Genomic DNA, 13,455 nt, shown 5'->3' on the forward strand with positions numbered 1-13,455 from the left:
ATGGAGCTGGTCGAGTCCGGGGGCGGCCTCCAGGCGCCTGGCGGGAGCCTCCGCCTCTCCTGCAAGGGCTCCGGCTTCACCTTCAGCAGCTCCGCCATGTTGTGGTTCCGTCAACCGGCCGGGAAGGCGCCCGAGTTCGTCGCCTATATTAGCAGCACTGGTAGTGGCACCAGCTACGCGGATGCGGTGCAGGGCCGCTTCACCATCTCCAGGGACAACGGGCAGAGCAGCCTCTACCTGCAGATGAACAGCCTCAAGGTGGAGGACACGGCCACCTACTACTGCGGCAAAGATGCTGCTGCTGCTGGTGCTGGTTGGGGTGTTTATGCTGGTGACAACCAGCAGCCTCTTGGGTTGCGCCCATGGGTGCTGATGACCATGAGCTCTCCAAGGTGATCAAGAGAAGCCACCAATGACCTGGTCAGTGGTGTCACTGGGAGCACCATAACAACAACCAGCACCAGCATCAGCACCTTTGGCGCAGTAGTAGGTGGCCGTGTCCTCCACCTTGAGGCTGTTCATCTGCAGGTAGACGCTGCTCTGCCCGTTGTCCTTGGAGATGGTGAAGCGGCCCTGCACCGCATCCGCGTAGTAGGTGCTACCACTGCTGCTAATATACGCGACCCACTCGGGCGCCTTCCCGGGCGGTTGACGGAACCAGAACATGCCGAAGCTGCTGAAGGTGAAGCCGGAGCCCTTGCAGGAGAGGCGGAGGCTCCCGCCAGGCGCCTGGAGGCTCCTCCGGACTCGACCAGCTCCATGTGCCCCTTGGACCTTCATCTCCTGCAAGGGCTCTGGCTTCACCTTCAGCAGCTTCAACATGGGCTGGTTCCGACAACCGCCCAGGAAGGCCCCAGAGCGAGTCGCGTATATTAGCAGCAGTGGTAGTAGCACCGGCTACGTGGATGTGGGTGGTAGCCCATGTACCAGGGGCTTCCACCATCGCTGTTGATACCCGCCATGTTCTCCAGCCCCTTCCCGGGCGGTCGCCGCATCCACATCATGCCGAAGGTGCTGGAGGTGACACCAGCCTTGCGGGAGAGGCCGCTGGGTGAGTTCGACCTCCAGAGGAGCCACCTCAAGAGCAGCGACACCCAAGGGCGCCCAATACCTCCTGCCACCAAATGTGTCCGCCCCATCGAAGCCACCATGAGCTCCGGGCAACGCGGCCTCGTCCTCCTCGTCCTCCTGGTCGCCCTGCCGGGTAGGGCGATCGGGGCAGGGGACAAAGAGGGGGGACCCGCGGATGGCACCGAAATGACGCTGATTCCGTGTCCTCTCCTTCCCCGCAGGGCTGCAGGCGGCCGTGGAGCTGGTCGAGTCCGGGGGCGGCCTCCAGGCGCCCGGCGGGAGCCTCCGCCTCTCCTGCAAGGCCTCAGGCTTCACCTTCAGCGAGTTTGACATGGGCTGGTTCCGACAACCGCCCGGGAAGGGGCTCGAATACGTCGCGAGTATTAGCAGCGATGGTGGTTACACCCAGTACGCGTCGGCGGTGGAGGGCCGCTTCACCATCTCCAGGGACGACGCGCAGAGCAGCCTCTACCTGCAGATGAACAGCCTCAAGGTGGAGGACATGGCCACCTACTACTGCGCCAAACAAGCTGGTACCTATTGGGCTGCTGCTGGTAGTTATGACGCTACCGGTGGCTCTGTGGTCCTCTACACTGTGTTGTAGTTGAGGCCACCATGGGATGCGCTGCACCCACCACTAGTGTGACCGCCCTTGTCGCGGTAGCCGGTGGCCGTGTCCTCCACCTTGGGGACAACCACTACTGTGCCAAGGGCGCTCACGTTGGTGGTGCAATTACTGGTGAGGCCATGGGCCGACGTCCTCGCTGGGCCCCTCTTGGTCAACTGGGCGACCTCATGGCCATCATGGATGCAGCGAATCCCATGGTGGCATCAGCTGCAACTTGGTGTAGAGGACCCCAGAGCCACCGATAGTGTCGTCATAAGTAGCATCAGCATTCCAACCAGCACCAGCAACAGCACGTTTGGCGCAGTAGTAGGTGGCCGTGTCCTCCACCTTGAGGCTGTTCATCTGCAGGTAGAGGCTGCTCTGCCCGTTGTCCCTGGAGATGGTGAAGCGGCCCTGCACCGCATCCGCGTACCAGGTGCTACCACCGGTGCTGATATGCGCGATCCACTCGGGCGCCTTCCCGGGTGGCTGTCGGAACCAGCTCATGGGGAAGCTGCTGAAGGTGAAGCCGGAGCCCTTGCAGGAGAGGCGGAGGCTCCCGCCGGGCGCCTGGAGGCGCCTCCGGACTGGACCAGCTCCATGTGCCCCTTGGACCTTCATCTCCTGTAAGGCCTCAGGCTTCACCTTCAGCAGCTTCAGCATGGGCTGGTTCCGTCAACCACCCGGGAAGGTGCCCGAATACGTTGCGGGTATTGAGAGCGATGGTGGTGACACCAACTACGCGGATGCGGTGAAGGGCCGCTTCACCATCTCCAGGGACAACGGGCAGAGCAGCCTCTACCTGCAGATGAACAGCCTCAAGGTGGAGGACACGGCCACCTACTACTGCGCCAAAGCTGCTGGTGCTTATGCTGGTGCTGGTTGTTGTTATGGTGCTCCCGGTGACACCATTGACCAGGACATTGGTGGCCTCTCCTGATGGCCTTGGAGAGCTCATTGTAATTGGCACCCATGGGTGCAACCCAAGAGGCTGCTAGTTGTTACCAGCATAAGCAGTCCAAGCACCAGCAGCAGCCCAAGCACCAGCAGTAGAACCTTTGGTGCAGTAGTAGGTGGCCGTGTCCTCCACCTTGAGGCTGTTCATCTGCAGGTAGACGCTGCTCTGCCCGTTGTCCCTGGAGATGGTGAAGCGGCCCTGCACCGCATCCGCGTAGTAGGTGCTACCACCGGTGCTGATCTGCGCGACCCACTCGGGTGCCTTGCCGGGCGGTTGTCGGAACCACCACATGCTGAAGCTGCTGAAGGTGAAGCCGGAGCCCTTGCAGGAGAGGCGGAGGCTCCCGCCGGGCGCCTGGAGGCCGCCTCCGGACTCGACCAGCTCCACGGCCGCCTGCAGCCCTGCGGGGAAGGAGAGGACACGGAATCAGCGTCATTTCGGTGCCATCCGCGGGTCCCCCCTCTTTGTCGCCCGCCCCGATCGCCCTACCCGGCAGGGCGGCCAGGAGGACGAGGAGGACGAGGCCGCGTTGCCCGGAGCTCATGGTGGCTTCGATGGGGCGGACACATTTAGTGGCAGGAAGTATTGGGCGCCCTTGGGTGTTGCTGCTATTGAGGTGGCTCCTCTGCAGGTAGAACTCGCCCAGCGGCCTCTCCTGCAAAGCTGGTGTTCTTTGTGGAGACCCTGTTGGCCAATGGCATTGGTGGGGCTCGCTTGACCGCCTACAGCACCTCAAGGCCATCATCAACCATGGGTGCCTCCCATCACGTTCCTGATCTCCAATGGGGTGTCCACCACCACCACCACCTTGTTTGGCCGACGCGTAGTCGGTGTCACCACCATCGCTGGCCCCTCTCTGGCAGCTCCAGGTCCCTCTTGCCCTGGGGAGCCCAGAGCTGCCCCCAGTGCTCCAGGTGCCTCCGCAGGGCTGAGCAGAGGGGCAGGATCCCCCCTGGACCTGCTGGTAACGCTCCTGTTGCTGTGCCAGGATCCCATTGGCCTTCCTGGGCACGAGGACACGTTCTGTGATTCGTTTTGGGGTGGAAAAGGGGCATTTCTGAGTGAAAAGGGGGCTTTTTTGAGCGGAAAAGTGACATTTGGAAGCAAAAAAGTGGCATTTCTGAGGGAAAATGTGGCACTTTAGAACAAGAAAAGTGGCATGTTGGAGTGAAAAAGTGGCATTTCTGAATGAAAAGGGGGCATTTCTGAGTGAAAATTGGCACTTAGGAGCAAGAAAACTGGCATTTCTGAGTGAAAAAGGTGGTATTTCTGAGTGAAAAGTGGCATTTTGGAGAGGAAAGGAGACATTTTAGAGTGAATAAGTGGCATTTTGGAGAGGAAAGGAGACATTTAAGAGTGAAAAGTGGCTTTTGGGAGTGAGAATAGTGCCTGTTGTAGTGAAAAAGTGGCATTTCTGTGGGAAAAGTGGCACTTTGGAGCAAGAAAATGGCATTTTGGAGTGAGAATAGTGCCTGATGGAGTGAGTGTGGCAGTTTGGATCAGAAATGTTGCATTTTTGTGTGAAAAGTGGCACTTTGGAGCGGAAAAGTGGTATTTTGGAGTGAAAAGGTGTTGTTTCTGAGTGAAAAGGTGATGTTTCTGAGTGGAAAAGAGGCATTTTGGAATGGAAAAGTGGTATTTTTGAGCAGAAAAGAGACATTTTGGAGTGAAAAGAGGCATTTGTAGCAAGAAAAGAACCTGTTGGAGTGAAAAAGTGGCATTTGTAACTGAAAAAGTGGCATTTTTGAGTGAGAATAGCAGCTTTTAGAGTGGGAATCGCACCTCCTAGAGCAAAAAAGCGGTGTTTTGGACCGGGAATTGTGCGTAGTTGGTGTCACCATAGCTGTCAATATACGTGACCCACTTGAGCCCCTTCCTGGGCGGTTGACGGAACCAGCTCATGCCAAAGCTGCTGTAGGTGAAGCTGGAGCCCTTGCAGGAGATGAAGGTCCAAGGGGCACATGGAGCTGGTCCAGTCAGGGGGCGGCCTCCAGGCGCCCGGCGGGAGCCTCCGCCTCTCCTGCAAGGGCTCCGGCTTCACCTTCAGCAGCTTCTACATGTGGTGGATGCGACAACCGCCCGGGAAGGCGCCCGAGCCAGTCGCGTATATCAACCCCAGTGGTGGTAGCACCTGGTACGCGTCGGCGGTGCAGGGCCGCTTCACCATCTCCAGGGACAACGGGCAGAGCAGCCTCTACCTGCAGATGAACAGCCTCAAGGTGGAGGACACGGCCACCTACTACTGCGCCAAAAGTTATAGTGCTGGTGGTTATGGTGCTCCTGGTAGAGACCCTACTGGGCAATGTCATTGCTGGGCCACTCCTGGTCTTCTTGCTCAGCCCATGGCCATCAGCGCCCATGGGGACATCCCATGAGGGTCTTGGCTACCAAAAGGGTCTCGCACCGTCAGCCCAATCAGGACCAACACCACCATCACTAGCACTTTTCACGCAGTAGTAGGTGGCCGTGTTCTCCACCTTGAGGCTGTTCATCTGCAGGTAGAGGCTGCTCTGCCCCTCGTCCCTGGAGATGGTGAAGCGGCCCTGCACCGCATCCGCGTAGTCGGTGTTACCACCGCTGTAGATACCCGCGACGAACTCGGACGCCTTCCCGGGCAGTTGATGGATCCAAATCATGGGGAAGCTGCTGAAGTCGAAGCCGGAGCCCTTGCAGGAGAGGCCAAGGCTCCCGCCGGGCGCCTGGAGGCTCCACCAGACTCGATCAGCTCCATGTGCCCCTTGGACCTTCATCTCCTGCAAGGGCTCCGGCTTCACCTTCAACAGCTTCTACATGGGCTGGTTCCGTCAACCGCCCGGGAAGGCGCCCGAATACGTCGCGCATATCGACACCGGTGGTGGCACCGACTACGCGGATGCGGTGCAGGGCCGCTTCACCATCTCCAGGGACAACGGGCAGAGCAGCCTCTACCTGCAGATGAACAGCCTCAAGGTGGAGAACACGGCCACCTACTACTGCGGCAAAGGTTCTACTGCTGGTACTGGTTGGGGTGTTAGTGCTGGTGCTTGGAGTGCTTATGCTGGTGGTGACCAGCAGCCTCTTTGGTTGCGCCCATGGGTGCCAATGACCGTGAGCTCTCCAAGGCGATCAGGAGAGGGCACCAATGACCTGGTCAACGGTGTCACTGCGAGCAGCATAAGCATAACCAGCAGCAGCTTTGGCGCAGTAGTAGGTGGCCGTGTCCTCCACCTTGAGGCTGTTCATCTGCAGGTAGACGCTGCTCTGCCCGTTGTCCCTGGAGATGGTGAAGCGGCCCTGCACCGCATCCCCGTAGTAGATGCCACTACCATCGCTGTAAATAATTCCGACCCACTCGGGCACGTTCCCAGGCAGTTGACGGATCCAAATCATGGCGGAGCTGCTGAAGGTGAAGCCGGAGCCCTTGCAGGAGAGGCGGAGGCTCCCGCCGGGCGCCTGGAGGCCGCCCCCGGACTGGACCAGCTCCATGTGGGGAAGGAGAGGACACAGAAGGGCCCCTGGTCCATGGACGCAGAGCAGGGAGGGAACTGCAGAGTCACCAAAGGGTTGAGGTTGGAAGGGGCCTCTCGAGATCATCTGCTCTGCTCAAGCAGGGACACTACAGCACATGGCACGGGGTGGTGTTTTTTTTTTGAGTGGTGTTTTTGAGCGAAAAAGTGGAGTTTTGGAGTGAAAAAGTGCCATTTCTGAGTGAAAATTTGCCCTTTGGAGCAGGAAAAGTGGCATTCTGGAGTGAAAAGGTGCCATTTCTGAGTGAGAACTGGCACTTAGGAACAAGCAAATTGGCATTCTGGAGTGAAAAAGGGGCATTTCTGAGTGAAAATTGGCACTTAGGAACAAGAAAAATGGCCTTTTATGGCAAAATAGTGGCATTTCTGAGCGAAAAAGTGGCATTTCTGAGTGAAAAAGTGGCATTTCTGAGTGAAAAGCAGCTCTTAGGAACAAGAAAAGTGGAGTTTTGGAGAGAAAAAATGGCATTTTTAAGGGAAATGTGGTATTTTTGAGTGTAGAAGTGCCATTTTGGAGAGGAAAAGAGACATTTCTGAGAAAAAAGTGTCATTTTGGAGGGGGAATAGCACCTACTGGAGTGGAAAAGTTGCATTTCGGAGGGAAAGAGTGGCCTTTTGGGGGGAAAAAGTGGCATTCTTGAGTGAAAAGAGGCGCTTTGGAGCAAGAAAAGTATCGTTTTGCAGTGAAAAAGTAGCATTTAGAAGTGAGAATAGCACCTGTTGGAGCTATTTCTGACTGAAAAAGTGTCATTTCTGAGTGAAAAGTGGCATTTCTGAGTGAAAAGAGACACTTGGGAGCAGAAAAGTGGGATTTTTGAGTGAAAAAGGGTCATTTTGGAGAAAGAAGAAGCACTTTGGAGTGAAAAGGTGGCATTTCTGAGTGAGAAAGCAGCATTTTTGAGTGAAAAACAGCCATTTTAGAGAGGAAAAGGGATATTTTGGGTTGAAAAGTGGCAATTTTTAGTGAGAATACCACCTGTTGGAGCGAAAAGGGCATTTCTGAGTGAAAAAGTGGCTTTTTGAGCAGAAAAGCTGCACTTTTGAGTGAAAAATTACCATGTTGGAGAGGAAAAGAGACATTTTGGAGTGGAAAGGCGTTTTGGATCGAGAATAGAGCCCGTTGGAGTGAAAAAGGGGCATTTCTGAGTGAAAAAGTGGTGTTTTTGAGTGGGAAGGGGGCATTAAAAAGCAGAAAAGTGACATTTTGGAGGGAAAAGCGGCATTTTGGAGCAAAACAAGTGGCAATGAGGAGCAGAAAAGTGGCGTTTCACAGCGGCCACCTACTACTGCGCCAAACGTTTTGACAGTGGTTGTGGTCTTTGTGCAGACCCCATTGGCCAATGTCATTGGTGGAGCTCTCTTAACCTCCTTGAGCAACTCATGGACATCCTCAACCATGGATGGAGGCCGCCCCTGGACTGGACCAGCTCCATGTGGGGAAGGAGAGGACACGGAATCAGCGTCATTTCGGTGCCATCCGCAGGTCCCCCCTCATTGTCGCCCTACCCGGCGAGGAGGACGAGGAGGCCGAGGCGGAGGCCGCGTTGCCCGAAGCTCAATGGTGGCCGGGCCCCTCTATGTCCCCATCCCGGAGGCCTCATAGGCCACTCCAGCCCCATCCTCCCCTCGCTCAACCCACCCTTGGCCTCCTCAAGCCCCTCCAGGCCTCCATGGTCTCTACGGTGGCCTCAAGGCTGGAGGTCGAGGCCCATTTTGGCCCTCTATGGCTCTTCCTTCCCCCTTCCGGGACCATTTTGGGGCCATTTCCTCCCATTCCGGCCTCATCCCCATCTCCTGGTGGCCACACAGGCCCCAAGTGCCCTTGGCCGGTGTTTCCCACCCGGCCTCGCTCCTCCGGGCCTTGTTTTTTGCCCCCACGTTGCAGATTGGCACCGGCTGCTCCAAGCGCAGGTGCCAGGAGGGGATTTTGGGCCGGGAACTTTGATTTTTTCGTATTTTTCGCCCTCTCGGTTTCAGCTCTCGTTATGCAAACGGGCCCGAAGGCTCCCGAAAGCGGCAGCTGCCACAGGCGAGAAACGGCGTTTCGGCCCCAAAACGGTGCCCGTGGATGCTGCGATTCAGCCTCCAAACCGGCCATAAAATTGCAAACATATTTCAAAAAATAAATTCCGAAATAAATTCAAAAATAAATTTCAGAGAGGCAGATAAATTGCAATAGAGTTTCCGATAAATTGCAAGGAAGTTTCCAATAAATCGCAATTAAATTGCTAAATACATTGCAGTAAAGTGGCAAATAAATTGCAATAAAGTGGCAGATAAATTGCAGTAAACTGGCAAATAAATTGCAGTAAAGTGGCAAATAGATTGCAATAAAGTGGCAAATAAATTGCAATAAAGTTGCAATAAATAGCAGTAAATTGGCAAATAAATTGCAATAAAGTGGCAGATAAATTGCAATAAACTGGCAGATAAATTGCAATAAAGTGGCAAATAAATAGCAATAAAGCTGTAATAAATGGGCACATAGATTGCAATCGAGTTGTGAATAAATCACAGAACAAGTGTAAATAAACAGCACTAAAATTGGAAAAACAAATAGAAGAACATAGAGTGCAACCAAGCGGACCCAAACTTGACTTTTTTAGCCCTGAAACACGGTGCAAAAATATATTTGTGTTGTTGTTTCTGCCTCCCGCCACCTGAATTCAAATTTTGGGCTTTCTGGGAACTCGGAGCGGGAAACGGCAGCTGTTTTGGCCTGGGACCCCTTTAAAATAGGGCTGAAACCGGGTTGTTTCGGTGCGCGGGGACGGGTGCGAAAAATAGGAGCTAAAAGGAGGGGAAATGAGGTAAAATGGAGCGAAATGGAGCGAAATGGAGCGAAATGAAATGAAATGAAATGAAATGAAATGAAATGAAATGAAATGAAATAAAATAAAATAAAATAAAATAAAATAAAATAAAATAAAATAAAATAAAGTGAAATGGAATGAAATGAAATGGAATGAAATATGAAATGAAGTAAAATAAAATAAAATAAAATAAAATAAAATAAAATAAAATAAAATAAAATAAAATAAAATAAAATACACTGAAGTGAAATGGAATAAAATGAAATGAAATGAAATGAAATGAAATGAAATAAAATAAAATGAAATAAAATAAAATAAAGTGAAATGGAATGAAATGAAATGGAATGAAATATGAAATGAAGTAAAATAAAATAAAATAAAATAAAATAAAATAAAATAAAATAAAATAAAATAAAATAGACTGAAGTGAAATGGAATGAAATGGAATGAAATAAATGAAATGAAATGGAATAAATGAAATGAAATGGAATAAAATGAAATAAAGTAAAATAGAGTGAAATGAAATGGAATAAAATAAGATAAAATAGACTGAAGTGAAATTGAATGAAATGAAATGAAATTGAAATGAAATGAAATGAAATGAAATGAAATGAAATGAAATGAAATGAAATAAAATAAAATACACTGAAGTGAAATGGAATGAAATGAAATGAAATGAAATGAAATGAAATGAAATGAAATGAAATGAGATAGAAAGAAATAGAATGGAATAAAAGACTAGAACTGAAGACTAAAATAAGATAAAAAATAAGATAAAGCAAAAATAGAAGCCAAATCCCCTCCTTGGGGTCCCTTTTTCGATAATTTTACCGTTTCTCTCTCTTTTCGCAATGATTTTCCTTGGTCGCCCCCATTCGCAGGTGCCGGTTGTGGGAAACGGCTGCAGCGGCTCCTTTTCCCGGAATACGGCCCAAAATGGGGCTTTTTCCAAAGAAAATATGAATTGGTCAAAATCCCCCTGACTCATTTCTGGTCCCAAACCGTCAATTTTAGCCCCCTCCATCCGCTTGCAAAATTAAATAGCAGCGAAATTAATAATAATAATAATAATGATAATAATGATAATAATGCAGACACAAAATTGCAGCTTTTTTGCACCCAAAATTAAAGCTCTTCTCAAAGCAATGCCCGGATTTCTGGGAAAATTATTGCAAAATGAATTGCTAATTCTGGGATTATTGAATGCTTTTCCCCATATATATATATATATATATATTAGTATTAAAGAAGAGCCGAATGGCCCCAATTCAACCTGTTTTGCCCCGGGATTTGTGGAGGAATTGGCCAAAAAGTTGCAAATAGAAAATATTGCAAAAAGGGAAAAGGTTGCAAAAAGAAAACGTCGCTTTTGGCAAAGGAGAAAATGCTGCAAAATGAAAATATTGCCAGGAGAAAAACGTTGCATTTGGCAAAGAAAATATTACAAAAACCCAAAATGTCGCATTCGGCAAAGAGAAAATATTGCATTTTGGGCTGTTTTCCTCAGATGTGTCTATAATTTAATGAAAAACACATTATCGGGCACCAAATCGGTGCCAAAATTGAACCGAGCACCTGGCGCCCGGAATTTGCTTGCGGGCCTTTAAAGACCTAAAAATAGCGATTATTTTTTTTTCCGCTTTTGGCCCCAAAACATATTTTTTGCGGCGCCGCTTCCCCTTTTCCTCGCCCGAAGGCGAAAGCAAAACTCGCATCTGCCGGGCCCAAAATGGGCCAAATCGGGGCGATTTTGGGCAAGGGGAGGGGCCGCCTTGGTTATGCCCAGAAATCGAGGGGTTTTGGGGTGAAAAAAGGAGAAAATTGGGGTTTAAGGGCAGGTTATGTGGTTGTACGTTGCCTTTATGCGTTATATATAATATATATAATTATATTACATAGGTATTATTAATTTCTCTATGTACTGGGAGGCACTGGGCCATATTGGGCCATACTGGGCCATATTGGGCCATAATAGGGTAGCAATAGGCCATTCTGGAGGATACTGGGCCATATTGGGACATATTGGGACATATTGGGCCATACTGGGCCATACTAGGGTGGCAATGGGCCATTCTGGGCCATACTGGGCCATACTGGGGGGCACTGGGCCATACTGGGCCCTTTTGGGAGGCATCTGATGCCATGTTAAGGGGCACTGGGCCACACTGGGCCATATTGGGCCATACTGGGCCATACTGGGCCGCACCGGGCCATAGCGGGGGGCACCAGGCCATATTGGGCCATACTGGGCCATACTAGGGTGGCAATGGGTCATTCTGGGGGATACTGGGCCATACTGGGGGGCACTGGTCCATATTGGGGGGCACTGGATCATGCTGGGGGGCACTGGGCCATACTGGGCCATACTGGGCCACACTGGGGGGCACTGGGCCATTCTGGGCCATACTGGGCCATACTGGGGGGCACCGGGCTATACTGGGGGGCACCTGAGGCCACGTTGAGGTGCATTGGGCCATACTGGGCTGCACTGGGCCATAGCAGGGGGCACTGGGCCATACTGGGCCATATTGGGCCATACTGGGCCATATTGGGCCATACTGGGCCAATTTGGGAGACATCCGATGCCATGTTAAGGGGCACTGGGCCATATTGGGCCACACTGGGCCATACTGGGCCATACTGGGGGGCTCTGGATCATACTGAGAGGCACCTGAGGCCAAGCTGAGGGGCACTGGGCCATATTGGGCCATACTGGGCCATAGTAGGGTGGCAATGGGCCATTCTGGGGGATACTGGGCCATACTGGGGGGCACTGGTCCATACTGGGCCATTTTGGGAGGCATCTGATGCCATGTTGAGGGGCACTTGGCCATATTGGGCTATACCGGGGTGGCAATGGTCCATTCTGGGCCATACTGGGCCATTCTGGGGGATACTGGGCCATACTGGGGATACTGGGCCATACTGGGCCACACTGGGCCATAGTGGGGGGCTCTGGATCATACAGAGAGGCACCTGAGGCCAAGCTGAGGGGCACTGGGCCATACTGGGCCATACTGAGCCATACTGGGGTGGCAATGGGCCATTCTGGGCCATTCTGGGCCATTCTGGGCCATAATGGGCCATAATGGGCCGGAATGGGGGGCAATGGGCTCTCCCCGTCTTCCTAATCTGCCTAGCAACGCCCGCCGCCTCGGCGCTGATTGGTCGGGCGGAGGCGGGAGGGGGCGTGGCCCTCCCGAGGGCCGCTCCCCCCCGCCCAACCCGGCTTTGGCGCATGCGCAGGACCGCGCGCGGGGGGGGGGGGCGGAAGTGCTCCCGTCCTTAACGACCCGCGGTTTTTCCATAGCAACCGCGGGGGGGAGAGGGGAAAGGGGGGGAAATGGGCAGAAATAGGCGAAAAATGTGGAGAAATGAGTGAAAGGGGAAGGAATGAGGGAAATGTGGGAAGAAATGGGGGGAAAGGAGGCAGAAATGGGGGAAAGGGGGAAGAAATCGGGAAAAGTGAGCAGAAATGGGGGAAATGGGGAAAAGTGAGCAGAAATGGGAGAAAGGGGAAAGAAATGGGGAAAAGGGGACAAAACTTGGGGAGAATGAGGAAAAGGGGAGCAGAAATGTGGGGAAAGGGAGAAGAAATGGGGAGAAGGGGGAAGAAATGAGGGGGGAAAAGAGAAATGGGGAAAAGGGGGGAAAAGGCCCCAAAGGGGGCAGAAATGGGGGAAAAAGGGGGCAAAAGGGGGGGAAAGGGGGTAGAAATGGGGAAAACAGGAAGAAATGCAGAAAATGGGGGACAGAAATGAGGGAAATGAGAAGAAATAGGCAAAAAATGGGGCAGAAGTGGGGGGAAAAGGGGAAGAAATGGGGCCAAAAAGGGAAATTCAAGGGAGAAGAGGGCAGAAAACCCCATATTTGCACTTTCTGTCTCAAAAAAAAGACCCCTTCCGCTTATTTTTTCCCAAAATCCTGCTTTATTTTGCCAGTTCCAACAGAGCAGAGCTTCCCCCCTTCCCAAAACACCCCAAAACCCCTTTAAAAGCCCCATTTCTGGGGGAATTTCTCCCCTTTTCCCCATGCTTCATTTTGCTTTTTTAACCTATTTTTCTTCGCTTTTTCTATTAATATTATTAAATCTTCACATTTACTGTTACATATTGAAATATATATATATACATATGTATCGGGGACCTTTTTAATCCCTTTTTCCCCCCGTTTTTCCCCATTTGGGGCTGCCAACCCCCTCTGGGAGCAGCTGAGCTGAAAAGCTCCTTTTTCCGCCCTTTTCCGCCCGTTTTTTCCTGCTTTTTGTGCTTTTCTCATCAGCATTCGCCCCGCGCCCGGGCGCCTTTTGTGGCGCCGGGGTCCCTTTTTGGGGCCGAAAACCCAAATTCTGCCCTTTCAGCACATTCCCGTGTGTATTTTTTAATGCGTAAAAAAGAAGAAAAATGCAAAAAATACTCGTTTTGAAAGAAAAACAAAGTTTTGCAACGAAATTTAGGGCAAAAAGAGGGAAAATCTGGGTGCAACAGGTGCCGGCGGAGC

General features: G+C 51.9%; 4 pseudogenes and 1 gene segment (V, D, J or C); 2 read left to right on the forward strand and 3 right to left on the reverse strand.

Annotated features, from left to right (window-relative positions):
- Window positions 1-396, forward strand: LOC148590424 (Ig heavy chain V region 914 pseudogene; annotated as a pseudogene).
- Window positions 397-960: 564 nt separating this feature from the next.
- On the forward strand, window positions 961-1,675 carry LOC148590425 (immunoglobulin heavy variable 3-21 pseudogene; annotated as a pseudogene).
- Window positions 1,676-2,672: 997 nt separating this feature from the next.
- Window positions 2,673-3,188, reverse strand: LOC148590426 (Ig heavy chain V region 914-like). The segment is given in 2 exon segments: window positions 2,673-3,037; window positions 3,126-3,188. Coding segments are annotated over 2 exon segments (420 nt in total).
- A 1,832-nt stretch (window positions 3,189-5,020) lies between these two features.
- LOC148590427 (Ig heavy chain V region 914 pseudogene) lies at window positions 5,021-5,373 on the reverse strand (annotated as a pseudogene).
- A 368-nt stretch (window positions 5,374-5,741) lies between these two features.
- LOC148590428 (Ig heavy chain V region 914 pseudogene) lies at window positions 5,742-6,107 on the reverse strand (annotated as a pseudogene).
- Window positions 6,108-13,455: the final 7,348 nt, after the last annotated feature.

This window comes from Tinamus guttatus, unplaced genomic scaffold (assembly GCF_059628265.1).
Source record: "Tinamus guttatus ecotype Peru unplaced genomic scaffold, ASM5962826v1 Tinamus_guttatus_pri_ptg001360l, whole genome shotgun sequence".
In the NCBI taxonomy this organism is placed as follows: Eukaryota; Metazoa; Chordata; class Aves; order Tinamiformes; family Tinamidae; genus Tinamus; species Tinamus guttatus.